This window comes from Nematostella vectensis, chromosome 3 (genome assembly GCF_932526225.1).
Source record: "Nematostella vectensis chromosome 3, jaNemVect1.1, whole genome shotgun sequence".
Lineage (NCBI taxonomy): Eukaryota > Metazoa > Cnidaria > Anthozoa > Actiniaria > Edwardsiidae > Nematostella > Nematostella vectensis.
Genome location: NC_064036.1, coordinates 4,640,019 through 4,654,626, shown reverse-complemented (window position 1 = coordinate 4,654,626; position 14,608 = coordinate 4,640,019). Strand labels below are relative to the sequence as shown.

The window sequence follows — 14,608 nt, the reverse complement described above, 5'->3', positions numbered from 1 at the left end:
ACTACTGTCAGCCTAGTAAGCGCGACTTATTTAGTGCGACCTCCAAAATCAACGTTGAACCCAATGTATTTCTGTCGATACAAATAGACAATTATATTCGGCACGGCAGCGACGTATTAATCGGGAATTAAGCCCGGGATTACCCCTTTTTTTTCAAACAATCTCCTTAAAAGGCAAAAAAAGTTTGACATATTAGGCCTTAATTGCTGTTTTAGTAAAATTAGTTGGCGGCCTTTAGCTGAAAACGGCCCAAATAATTTTTTTAGGAAATTACGCATAATTTCCTAATTTTAGCATATTTTTTCGAAAATTACGTGAAATGTTCTTGCTGATATTATTATATCTGATTGCTAGTTTTCTGTGGTAAACCAATAAGGGAAGCAATAGTTTATATACTCTTATTAGTGTTACAAGGTTTCCTTAAAATTAATTTTCTTTTAATCCGCATTATATGTTTAATCATCCTAGAAATAAAAAGTATGCATTTTGTAATTTATGCAAAAAATTTTACTAATATTTAATATTGCCCAGCTCTGTAATAAGCTCTAGGTAAGAATCTAGTGTTCACTTTAAAAGCTAAATAGGTTCTTATTTATAGAGTTTTAAGATAACTATGCTTCATTCTTATTCACTCTTCCCCAGTTCTTATTGTTCTATATTTTGGAATTTTTTCTAGATTTCTGGGTCATGCAATTGTCAATCGTTCTTTTTAGGAAACCGCTTGGTAGCCATTAAAATCTCGTATCGCACTCACGCTGACGGCAGATTTAAACGTGTGTTTTTTTTTTCTTAGAAGACATAACAATATAAAAGTCTACATATCTTAGATAAAGACAATTCCATCTTGTGTGAAAAGCTAACCGTAAAACCGTAAAACAAAATGTTCTGGGTCCAATGTTATAAGTAATGTGTGAAAAAAAAACTATAAACTGCCTTGAAAACCTGTCCTTGTGATGCATATCAACACACCGAAGATGTTCACTCGGGTTCGAGTGTTCCCTTCTTTGCGCGATAAGCCTTCGACAGGTTTATGAATATCCTAGACGCTTCTACTCGAAGGATGTCTAATTAGGGTTTTCAGACTACACTTTTTGATCGCATGCTGACATAAAGAAATCTGACCGCACAATTAATGAACGCTGTGTTTTTGTTATTGGCTGATAATCGGGAAAGAGTAATAATTTTTGACTTGCGGTGTTTTTTTATCTAGTGTCTTTGAACAGCGAGCTGTTAGGTATCGCGAACATGCCATCTAATTGATTGTGTGGCTGTCATGGAATCTGATTGGTTAATTAGCTGCAGGCGTTTTCTTTACGATCTGTGATTGGGCAAGTAATGTTCCACTGCCTTTACTGATCTGTTGATTTTGCCGCTGGCTTTTCTTTTTTATTACCGTCTATAAAACATCCAGGGCCGCAAAGTCTACAGTCTTTAATCAGTCGCTGTTGAAGATAGGAAGTGTTTTATGGTCGCCCGTCTTTGGCACATTAAATAAGGCTAGTGTCAATAGATCAATGACACGGCATACCCAAATTCTTGACTGAATCAGCCTTTTCATCTATTTTATTCTTTCAATGTGTACGATTAGCGATTATCGCGCTTTTCTGATTGTTCTTTGAGAGAACCGCGCCGAATACCTCCTTAAATTTTGCTTCTTTGTCTTAAAAACTACTTGCTTACTACAGAACGTACAAATATGTCGATCTTAGTAGTAACCACGTACAGAAAAGGAAAATGGTGTCAGAAGTGGGATCTACTGTCGCCCACTCTTCATTATTGAATAAAACGCAAATCCAAGCCAACTTTCATGGCACGGATTGTAACAACAATACGCTTCACTTAGGCTGGCCCCAAGGGATACGTTAAGAGACTAAAACAGAAAACTTCGTTTTATAAACACAAGTGTTCTCATTTGCCGCATTTATGCAAATCCCTTCTGGGAACCCTAAACAAAATATGATATAACTTTACTTAATTAGTTTTTTGTGCGCCTACTATTTGCGAAATGCTGGAACATTGTTATCAATCCGCACGAGGTTAATAAGCAAGTGATGCGCCGATAAAAAGAACTATCTTGACAATGGTTTTCTTTTTACTTGCTTCTATTATATGATGCGGGTCATTTAAATACTATGTACAGTTATTTACCTTTAATTAAATCAGCTGCCTATATCTGCGTTATGCTAATTGCGAATGCTGCCTTATCGTAGCGTTCTTGATATTGTAGTAATATGTCAACAGCACAAATGGATATTTCATCCATGGCTTTATCAACCCCTAAAGTTTATGCTTTATGACCATTATAAACCCGCGTATTTTAAAGCCAATAATGGGTGTATTGCATTAATATCGCAAAGTCCTTGAGGTTGTATTGTACATCTGTAATACTGCTTAAGGTAATAAACTCGTTGGTATTTTGTGGTTCGTTGTCAGTACCACTGTTTTTAGGCTCGTATTCTTTATAATGCTGTTTTTTTTTTTTGCTAGATTTGCTTGCAACTGCTTTTGTTGTCTTCCCTTGGAGATAAGAAGCTCGTTGTTACACTTTCTCCAAACTTTAGTACAATGTTCATGTACGTCCGGCTCTTGTTATTTTCGTATTTGAGCCACATTGGAAAGTGGGTCTCTAAGGTGCAATGCTTAATAATCTTCACTTAGCTCGTGATTGCCCTGGGTATTGTATGTGATTATGTAGTTATTTATTTATCTTGCAAGCACGTTAGTGTTTTTCGTAGTGATGTTTGCGGTCGCTGTCAGTGTCCGATTCCATCATCGTAGTCCGCAGCGTCGTATTTCTGGAGAGAAGTTCCTTAGCGCTCATATTGTGCCCGGACATGTTCGTCTGACGATCAGACGACTCGCTGCTTGTTGTTAGATACCTGCATCGCCTCTTTCCTTCTTTAGAGCGCTTTCCGCAACATAATATGCGCGTCAAACAACGCAGGTAACCCCTGCGAAATCTGCGTGCGAACGAGCCATACACAAACGGGTTACAGCAACTGTGAGCGAGAAGCAGCGTGCCAGAGAATTGGAATATAACTTTGGCGACATCCTTTAAGCCAAAGATCTCGCTAAAGATCCAGCCCAAGTGATGGGGCAGTGTTAGGATGGTGTACAAGATGACAATGACCACCAAGGACTTGGATACTTCCTGGTCATCCTTGCGGCGTTTTTGACTCACCCGTCCGCTCTCGTTTAAGCACGTTCGCGGGATCTTATTCCGACGCAGGTAGAACACAATTCGAGTGTACGAGAAGATGATGACAAACATAAGGATGACGTACTCTATGACGAAGAGCGCAAGAGTGTACGCCTTGTTTAGGCTTTGTGACGGCCACAGCTCCAAGCATTGCCCATCCACGACTTTTAGCACTATATACAATGGAATCACACACACAAAGGCTATCACCCATAGCGAGACTATAGTCAGATACACTGTTTTGTTGGAAAACTTGGCTTTGAAAGGGTTCACTATGGCTTTGCATCTGAAGGCTGCCATTGCCGTTAATGTTAGCATACTCACAGTCGAGGTTACGGTCACCAGAGGGCTCATGAATATGCAGAAGAATGCATGCTTGGTTCCATCCGTGTACATCGCTAAAAAGTACACGATGATGTAGGTGAGGTCAGCTATGGCAAGATTTGCGATGAAGAGTTCGTACGGCGTCTTGCGCCTTCGCCTTTGTTGACTACCGCGGATTACAGAGAGAACAAGCATATTGCCGACTAGTGAGGTGATCAAGATGATGATATGGGCAACCAGCTTTGCGTGCCATTCAACGCTATCCATTTGAATCATGTCGCCCACTTCGCTGCTGTTTGTCGCATTCAGGAACAGTTCGCTCATAATGAGTGTGGATAAGGCGACAAGACAGTCTCCAAACCCAGTCTTGAGTTTCTCTTCTACTCTCTGTTAATCCTCGTTGTTGCTGATCCGCAGTGTTAAGATGATGAAAAGATTTTAGCAAAGGATTTGAGAGTGCAAAACAACTGGAGCTAAGGATCTGTTGAGTAGAAATCTCGGCCAAACGCCAGGATAAAGGCCGCGTTGTCTTTATTGCACAGTGAGTTGTAGAATACGTATTGAGTACATCGCTAGAAGCCTTTCGCTACAAATGAATGGGATTTGCCATCGAAGCACCAGTAATCATTAGGTAAATTCCCAGCAAACGTCGTATAGACCATTGAGATGTGGGCGTACATCGAAGGACCGGATCTGTGGACTTATCTCACTTAGACCTGCTGTTAGGCACGCTTGCTCTCCATACGCCCAATTCACTTTCGTTATTTCCCTGCCGATCAGAGTACCGCTGGGTTTTTCGCTTCACGTTTTCATCGATGTGATTTGGCTAGAGGGCAGAAATTTGGACGTGTTTCGTTGACGCAGCGCCGCCGCTGTGATGTGCCGAATATCTCTATCGATTTGAGCGGGAGAACAGGCTTTTAAGTCGAGCTAGATCCTCGCCTGGATAGCACAAATCGCCTGCCGATAGTATCGCCATATTAGACTGACTTACTATCACGATTGATACGCACTTTGCACTATATTGCTGCACCTTCTAGAAACTCGGCACCAGTGTGCCCGCGCGCCTGGGTGATTTGCATTTTCAAAAAAAGAAATCATAATACTTATGGGCGCATGAGGCTGTTTCTACTTGGACAGATATTGACCGAGTGAAACCCAAACACGTAAATGCTTTATTTGTTGTGCTTTACTTCAAAGGGAGCTTTTCATTAAGGCCCCCTATAAGAGTGTATTAGTTGATGATGTTTCGACCGTGCCGGCCGCTCTGAGTTCAGTTAGAATATTGCCCTCACCATAAATGCTTCCGGGCTAACAAAAAACAAATTAATCACAAGGATATCTTTAGTATTTGAGCAAATAAACTAGATAACTTTTTTTCTTTAAAAATCAAAAGTATAAAATACTATTTTTAAAATATTTTTTTCACCTTTTGGATTCATCTTCAGCCAAGGCTATCAAACCAAGTCTTTCGGGCGGGACAAAATCCAAATTGTACACCATATAGATAATTCTTAACCCTTAGATAATCTACTAAGGAAGACTCTTTTTAAGGCTTCACCAGATTACCACAAATATTGCTCACCGTCCCCTGAATAAATAGTTTAAGACTCTGTTCCAAGTGTTTATAAACGTTAAAGATCAGGCTTAGAGTTTCGGGAGGTCGTGCAAACGCTGTTTGTGGAGATTTCTTATAGCCTTGACACCTGCTGTGGCTCACTCTGCCGGTAAAACAATAGCGCGGTTATCGCGGATATTTCACACTGGGATAGAGGGAGCTATAATCGGCTGGGCTGCCTTATTCACTTTTCCTGATGCATTTGCTTTTAAGACGGTTCGTACAAGTTATTGTTCGGATGTGTAATGTCTATTGAAGTTACGGTAAGAGTGTTTGGAGACTGCAAGCCAAACAGACGAAGATGTGTTTAGCTTTCACTCGCCTCAGATAGGAGAATAGTTCCGGCTGATCATGGGGACCAAAGGCTTTATACGTCACATTTGTTTTTAGAGATAGATGTAGTAAGAACAAGTCCTTTTAGGTGCAGATTTCACGAGCTTTTCATTAGATGCGGAAGTGATAAGTAGCAACAAAGTCAGAATTTCCATGCTTTTTGCCTTATATAGGGTTTTCGCAAAAATGCTGAAAGATTATTTTTTAACGTGCAATTTCCCTGCTGTTAATAAACCGAAGGCAGTTTACTAGTTATGAGAGAAAAATTATTCAAAGCATAAATCACTTCCCATGAAGCCTCTAACCAGGTCTCACGATATGGCGGATTTGGCACAGTGATTAGAATCTGTGATATCTTTTATTTGCAAACTTTTTTACGTAATTTGCGAGCTCTAGTAAATATGAATAAACGTCTGACGCTATCTTTGACTTTTGATTATTTAGAAATAGTCCAAATTATTTCTGATTATTGGGCTAGTGACATGAGCAAAAAAATGTATTTTTGGTGTTTTTCTTTTTTTTAACTTAATACTATAAAGTGTGGCGTAAATTGAAACAGCACAATTTTTCGCTGAGCTAGTTTGTCAAGCTTTAAGCCCTAAATTCAATGAACCTGTGGTGGGTTGTAAATCTATTGAGACCCGTTATACTGTCTTTTGTTAAACATTCGGATTAAGATTAATGTGGCTTGGGATTAAAACATTACATTCACAAACACAGCTTCGCTTTCTCACGACTCTACGAAGCTTACAGCAACCTAGTGTGAGTGCGGCAGTTTAAAGAACATAATTCGTTGACAAGAAATGCCTGCAAGCCATGTCGTAAAAACGCAGATCTAAGGTTACTGACCCAGCCCTCCCCGGGGCGTAACTTGTCATTGCCATGGTGATAATCCATCATCCAATCAGCCGTGAGATAAGCGCAATGGCGTCGGTTAAAAATAAAATCAAATAATGTTCTTTTTATAGGCGGAGACATCCGTGAGCTAACGGTAAAAACGGATAACGCCGCACCACGCGTTGTGTGATCGAATAACTGATAACTCAGTATCCTTTTGTCTAATTTTACGTCGAGAAACTTGTCAAAAGCAAATATATCTCGACAATATTGACATTCCTTGGTGTATCGATCAAATGAGCCATTGACGTGGGAGATGCTGCTTTTACCTTCGGCAGAGTGATAAACGTTCTGCACCTATTTTCACCCATTTCTCTCAATTTAGTCATAAATGTCATTTTTTCACAGCCGCGATGTTATGTGATGAGGAGGACCATGTTATTAAGGACACCTCACGAACCGTACAAGACTGTAAGCGACTATGATGTCACATGAACACAGTAGAACCTCGTTATTAAGGACACCTCACGAACCGTACAAGACTGTAAGCGACTATGATGTCACATGAATACAGTAGAACCTCGTTATTAAGGACACCTCACGGACCGTACAAGACTGTAAGCGACTATGATGTCACATGAACACAGTAGAACCTCGTTATTAAGGACACCTCACGAACCGTACAAGACTGTAAGCGACTATGATGTCACATGAACACAGTAGAACCTCGTTATTGAGGACACCTCACGAACCGTACAAGACTGTTAGCAACAATGATATCACATGAGCACGGTAGAACCCCGTTATTAAGGACACCTCACGATGATGTCATGAGCAAATGAGAACCCTGTTAACAACAAGGTGTCCTTAGAGCGAGATTCCACGTACCGTAATTATATATAAAATATATAGCCGAATCCACTTTTTTGAATAGAATGAGATTTACAACTATGACTAAGGCATTTTGAATTAAAAATACAGAGCTTGCACAGAAGTAATTTGTGGTTGCATTTTGGTAGATACTCGGGACCGCTGTTAGAAGGACATCATAGGTACAGTAGACACTTCGGTGAACCTCGGTAGCGATAGAAATAGGAGATCTGGTAATCTGGTGAAGCCTTAAAAAGAGTCTTCCTTAGTAGATTATCTAAGGGTTAAGAATTATCTATATGGTGTACAATTTGGATTTTGTCCCGCCCGAAAGACTTGGTTTGATAGCCTTGGCTGAAGATGAATCCAAAAGGTGAAAAAAATATTTTAAAAATAGTATTTTATACTTTTGATTTTTAAAGAAAAAAAGTTATCTAGTTTATTTGCTCAAATACTAAAGATATCCTTGTGATTAATTTGTTTTTTGTTAGCCCGGAAGCATTTATGGTGAGGGCAATATTCTAACTGAACTCAGAGCGGCCGGCACGGTCGAAATAGGGGAGGGGCAAACTTCTTTCTCTCCATGCTAGCGGGAAAACCATCTCATTTTGAACCCCATTTGAGATTTTGACGAATGTTCTTTTTCTTCCATCGTTGCAGAGTTCAGTAATTGCTGGCTCCTATCGTAAAAAATTGGAAATTTAAAGATAAAGTTTAGGTTTATCTGTTTTGATTGTTGATTGACACTAAAATTTGACGCTTTCTTCAGTACTCACAAACCGGGTAAACGAGAAGTAACTCACCTTTTATATGAATTCAGTCAGTGTGCTCCGATTATTTTAGAAAATTGCATTTGGTTTGCTATTGTTGTTGTTTTTAGTGTTTTAGTCGCGGCAAATGCCCTAATTTTTGGCCCTTTGAACGATTCTGGCATTGAGAGTTTCCAGTTTTAAGGCGAAAATGTGCGCGATAGCGTTGTTATATTTCTGAAATTAGATATTTTTTAAGGGTTAGTTTAATGTAAGTTGTAGTGCTAGGATTCTAGATCATAAATTGCCTAACGTTACAGGGGCGTATCTAGCATCCTCGTCATTATAATACCTTCATAAGAATTTTGAAATGAACAGAATTAACCCCCTAACCATTAAACCCCTACCCCCCCCCCCCCCCCCCCCCCCCCGCCGCCCTCTGTAGATCCGCTACTGCGTTATAAAAGCACGCAAAAGTCGAGACCTTTTGAGCAAAATTGGCACGCTAGAATTCTGTTCATCTGGTAGCAGAGAACAGATATGAAGACAAATGTGTTATTCCCCAAACCTGGCGCATGTACACACTATCATGACCTCGTCTTTAAAACTACGTGTAAAACGGTATTTCATCATGACTATCACTTTGCCTAAAACTTCCTCTATGTAGATTACTGGCATCGTTTCAGACTTTCCTTTCGAAAGTACTAAGAAAATAAATTAAGATTTTCTGTATTTCTTTTTAGAAATGTCAAGGGTTCTATTGTGGTTACTATCATGACCTCGTCTTTAAAACTACGTGTAAAAACGGTATTTCATCGTGACTATCACTTTGCCTAAAACTTCCTCTATGTAGATTACTGGCATCGTTTCAGACTTTCCTTTCGAAAGTACTAAGAAAATAAATTAAGATTTTCTGTATTTCTTTTTAGAAATGTCAAGGGTTATATTGTGATGGGGTTTGATGATAACCGCTTTGCGTAAAGTTTCGTTATTTATTTCCGAGTAGAAGTACTTATCGAACAATATGTGACGACCTGGAGGCTTGAAATGTTACTAATGATCACCTAATGATTTCAACGGGGCGCGTCTTAAACCCATTACGTTACTTAATGAGCATTTGCCTTGTGAGCCACAGGCTTTCAAAGATAGGTTGCGAGCAGAAGAGAATACGTAAATTTACCCTGATTTGCCAATCTTTGTAAAACACTGAGCTCTCATTAAAAAAAAAACACTCATTTAAAAAGCGAAATTTTCGCCCAGCCTGTAATAAAATTTAATAAACAAAACATGCGCCTAAATAATCCCCGATCACTGCATCAAATCTCCCCATACAGGATAACTTTGGCTTCAGGCTTATCATAAAAACCAAGACCAATTAGAAATACACAGTCACGTAAACGAAGAAAAAACATTGTAGTTTTTTTTTCTCGTAGCATTTTTCCGTACGACCTTTTACCTTCTTGTTTCTATGTACCCCTACAAAGACTTCACTATTATGAGCAGAGTAAGAAGGCTAGTGTGCTAACTGATGCAATTCTGACGAAAGAGCAGGTGTTTGTTTAAACAGCCTCGGTCAGCCGCCATTTTGTCATCCTAGCAAAGTACCAAGTGTGAAAAAGCTTCCATTTCCGTCGGCTGGGAATGCGTTTTTTTTATTGAATTAGGTAAATAATGTATAAAACTTTGTTTTTAAAATGTATTTTTGCGAGATTTTAGCACATTATGTGCCTTCCAATATTAAATGGAAACAATAACAAAGTTTTGGCTGACAAGGGTTCTTTAAGTATCATCATATTTTCTGGTTTGCGACTAACATAACTTATGGATGCGACCACACCAAGTATTTTTTTTCAATAAACAGACTTGTCGGAGATAAAAATAAAAATATATTCGCTACAGGGCAAGAAAGGAAGGATAATGGCGCAATAGTTATTGTTTTAGGTCTATTACACTTGCTTAGCCTGCTCAATCGGCTAGTTGCGTGAATAAACGGAGAAGATTGCGAGCAGATTTCGGAGCCAATCGCTATATTTTTGGCCGATCGCTAAGTCCGATAGAACTGCTTTTCTGGGGCGCTTTTTGAGAGCCTGTTTCGCAGGCCAACACTTTCTTATCTTCAGTTAAATGAAGAAAATAGTAATTGTACATGTAATAAAATCGGCTCATTCGCAGTTATCAGAAAATCATGACATGTTATACGCCATTGCATAACAAAAGGTACGAAAGGGGAAAAAACATTTACTCAAAATTCAGAGTTTCTAGAAAATCATCATTTATTTCATTTTTGGAAAATATTCCTTGCCTACAAAAATAAGTTAGTGTATTTTTACATATCTACAAACATGGCTGCGGCTAATACAACCGTTCGGATGCGCGAATCGCACTCTTTTGATTGACACGCTTATTGGCTATGTTATATTTGTCTCAATCAAACTTAGGTTCCTCGCATCCCGATTGGCAGTCAGAGCGGCGAGAGTTAAATTCGGAAAATGGGCATGGACGACTTGCCATTTCCACAACAGTTTTTAAACGGGTTCTAGCGGATGAACGTACGAATGAAATGAATAGAGCTCGATGCACGGCTTTAAGCCTTAGGAGTAATAAATATTTCGTCATCTCTTCTATGAAAGCGTATTAAAATCTTTAAAAATGTTTTATGAACATTAGTCAGTGATGACATTGACTGATGTACCAAATTGGTGAAACCACCACGGTATCCCACCAACGCGAAATGTGAGCCTTTCAAATGAGTCCAAATAAATATTAGCTCGTCGCTTTGTTTGTACACAATTAATCCCCATACCCAGGCTTTCCACTGCTTGCTACACGTTAAATCGTTGTTTAGCCTGGCCTCCAAAGGTATTCCATAATACCTGCCCTGCCCTGCTGCCTGGCCTCCACAGGGATCTCACTCAGCCGGCTAATTGAATAGCACCAGAGGCCTTGAACTGATCACTATGAACTGCTTGCTGGACGTTCTGCAGTCTCGACTCGCGCTCTCTATTCTCGTCAAACTCCTCGTCCTCGCCACTGCACGTGAGAATGCACAGCCTGTACATGAGTAGGGACAGCGCAATGGCATTCTTACACGTGAAAAACAGATGCATTTCACTATAGAGGTTATATTTGATGATCAACACAAGCCGCAGCACGAGGAAAGGTCCGTCCTGCATGAAAATACCCGTCAAAATACCAAAGATGTCTCCGTGTAGTAACATTTCCCTACGTGATATCTCCTTCACCTCACCGCGCGCATGCGTAATGGGGTTCACCTTACGCGCGCGCACACCCTTGAAGCCTTTGCCGCGTGTCAAATCTTTCTCGGTCTGGCGGCGCTTGATGCGCAATCGCTGAATGTACTTCTCTTTGAGTTCGTCTTCGTTATTATAGTTGCTGTGTTTGTGGAGGCTGATCTTTCGATCAATGGCCTTATCTACTTTTTCGGCATCCACCTAAAAAAAGGACCAAGCTTTAGCTAGGACAAGTAAATATGTTCTAGTGGGAAAGTAAGAATGTGGGGGTCTGTGTAAAGACTGTGGGTATCCTGTGGGTATAAAAGAGGGGGAAGCTTAGGATTTCAAGCACAACCATCCGATAACTAGCCGTGCGCTGCAGCGATATCAACACATGCGCTAGAGAAGTGACCTAATCCTAAACACGTACTAAGATTTTCTGAAACATTTTTGGGCGCCAAATGAAAACGAAATACCTGGTTCTAGAGGTTCCCACACCGCCGCCCTGGGGCAACAAGCGACTTAGCACCGAAAAACACAAGCATGGAAACCCAAAGGCGACAGGGTGGTGAAGAAGTCAGGGACTCATGTATGGATTCAAGTGGAAGCGCAGCCAAAATGGTACAGACGCTAGGACTCGGGTACCCTAGTCCAGACCTGGGACTCTCATTGTGCTCGACATGTCGAGCGCAAAGAGAGTCCCAGGTCTGGACTATCGGGTACCCTTAAACACATATTGTTATATATCAGGCGTCAATCGCGGACGACTGGTATTTTGATAGGTATTTTATTTGGAGTTTTCTTTCTGACTGTTCTATTCTCAAACCTTGTTTGAAGCAATCCGGATTTTGTTGTCCTTCCCCGTGGTTGCCGTGGTAACCAGGGTGAATTGCAATAAGCTCCATGAATACACCCCGAGCACTGCTGTCGTGATTTGCAGCTCGCTGCCGACCTAGAGGAGAGGAACACTCAAAGTCAGACAGCAATCAGCAGAGAGATTAAAACGACCCACGGCGCTCTTGTTTGGTAGGGTCCAGGTCCATTTCCGCAATAAAATTCACTGCAGCTTGACTGCTGGACATGGTCAAAGAAACGCACTCTCACTGCAGCTTGAATGCTGGACATGGTCAATTAGGAAGCAATGCACTCTCACTGCAGCTTGACTGCTGGACATGGTCAATTAGGAAGCAATGCACTCTCATTGCAGCTTGACTGCTGCAATGAGAGTGAGATTTTATTTACGCTTATTAACTTGATACCCATGAAACACTGCGGGCTACGATACACAGATTCTTTGAGTGCAACCTATTTGAAATAGGTGTATCGTTTTACTACAAATAAAACAAAATATTTTCATCAAAATTGGCTTTCAAAGCAACGTATCATGAGCGGGGGGGGGGGGGGGGGGGGGGGTCTGTTTGAACGGGAATAGAACGGTAAAAACTCAGTATCCCCGTGCTGGCTTTTACGTCATGTAAGATCCCATGAATTGGCACTGACTACTTACTCTAACCCTACATAAGGTACTGAACATGAGATAATAGCATACTGACCCCCTCCCCCCCCGTCAATTCTCACCTGGGGCTCCTCAAACACTTCAAACAGCTCGAGGATGTCAGCGGCCGTACCCACGTAGCCTAGCAACAGCGCTGAGAGCTGGTCACGTGTTATCTCACCACGTGGAAGAAGCCATCGGCCGAGGATGATCATGATAATGAGCCCCAGCTCGCAAAGCTTGCGCGCCATGGTGTTCGCGTCCATTGGGATACACTAGTGAAGAATGGAAAATAACGAGATCTGGGTTATAGCCGCATCGTGAGAAGTGATGAAATGCGATTCACTGCCGCTACTCGTCAGTACAAAGACGGATCCAGATTTTTAAGGGGGAGAATGGATAAGAGGTGTCCAACAGAGCACTTTATTTGTTAAGACATAGGACATTAGAGCCCAAAAAGTGGGTGGATTATTCACTATCTAAAAGCCCCCCTAGCAATGCGCCTGCTTATAAGCATTCACGGGCGGTGCATACATACCGATCCCTTGGTGTCTGTCGTCTGTGGCTGCGCTGTAACACTGGACGGAGCCTGTGTGGTGCCCGCGGCAGCTAGAGACCTCGTCTTGTGTAGATCCGTCTCAAGTATCCACACAATCGGTACCATGGTCAACATGTAGAACAAGCAGCTGGGCCAAAAACTGGGCAGGAAAAAAGGTAATGTAAAGTCTGTGCGTATTTTTTAGAGGGTTGTGCAGACATTGATATCCGGTATCGGACCTAGGGGGTCTCTTTTGCTTTTTTTTTAACACGCTTCCAGAGAATAGAAAAGTAAGAGCACCAGTATTAGGTGATTAAGAATTTCCTTTCTCGAAAACACCCTGAATGGTGCATATTTGATCGATGAAACTGGCCTTCTTGTATCTGTGTGAGTCAAAAAGCCACATTGTCCCTGAGCCAACTTCCTCCTTTAGCGAAAAGCTATAGGGCCCTCCAATTGTCCCCCGAAAATTCGATGTGCTCGCAGTTTTTGGCTAGTGCTCGCATGCTCGCGCATTTTTTACGCCGTGCTAGCATTGTATTTTTCGATGTACTCGCTGATCGATTTATTCAAAAACTAAAAATGCTCGGTCTCGCATAAAAAGCGGGGTACGCGCAAGTCCTCGCCAAAGACCATTCGGGGGCAATAGCTATAAATCCAACCCTGTATCATACAGAAAACCACTGAAAAAAAATGGTTTTGGCGTTCTAGGGGGCTGCGAACACCCTCTCTGAGCAACCTTATGTTTTAGTAATAGTGGTTCTACTCCTTCTAGATCTGCGATAAAAGCAAGCTTAATGCAATTCTCGATGAACCTCCCCTACCGCTCTCCAAATTTTCTAGCTAAGGCCTTGCACCCTCTTTTTGCTAGAGTGGAGCCTTGTTTTTATCATCATCAGGACGTTTCGGTGCCTTGAAATTGAAAACTCTCCTATTCAGCCGGTGTCCTTACGGATGAGGCATGTGTCCATCTGTGTTCATTAACACCGGACGTCCCAGAACGATCTCATTGGAAATATGCTTCAATTAGCTCCGTAAAGTAAACTCACGAGATAGATATATAATAATACAGGCATTGGTTGATAGGTAAGTACAACTTATCCTTCGCTGTCGAAAAGACGAATTAATCATTTTTAAACTTTAAATACTACAAAGCTAGCCTATTAGCTAAGCATCCCTAAGCATTGAAGGCCCGTGTACATTTATTATTAGGTTTATGGTACACCGGGATATCAGGTTATAGAGAAATACGTTTCTTGCCTCGTTTGAAATATTATTTTAGTTAAAAGTGCATTTACTAACGGAAACAAAATTGTATCACATAAAATGCATAGCATACGGTTATCTGGTGACGGTCCATTCATAACAGAAATTGGACACTTTGTCTCTTATGAAGCTTGAGTCTCGATATT

The 14,608-nt window shown here is 41.0% G+C and overlaps 2 protein-coding genes across 2 annotated transcripts; both read right to left on the bottom strand.

The window, feature by feature from the left end:
• Positions 1-663: 663 nt before the first annotated feature.
• LOC5512594 (galanin receptor type 1) lies at positions 664-5,771 on the bottom strand. Its single transcript, XM_032381984.2, has one exon. It carries the CDS (start codon positions 3,845-3,847, stop codon positions 2,720-2,722), a length of 1,128 nt encoding a protein of 375 aa, XP_032237875.1. The 5' UTR covers positions 3,848-5,771; the 3' UTR covers positions 664-2,719.
• A 4,407-nt stretch (positions 5,772-10,178) lies between these two features.
• Positions 10,179-13,356, bottom strand: LOC5512625 (transmembrane protein 26; the record flags this gene model as incomplete). The annotated part of the gene is given in 4 exon segments (XM_048725477.1): positions 10,179-11,382; positions 11,990-12,115; positions 12,742-12,933; positions 13,197-13,356. Coding segments are annotated over 4 exon segments (1,018 nt in total), but the record flags the coding sequence as incomplete, so codon positions are not given.
• Between the last annotated feature and the right edge of the window lie 1,252 nt (positions 13,357-14,608).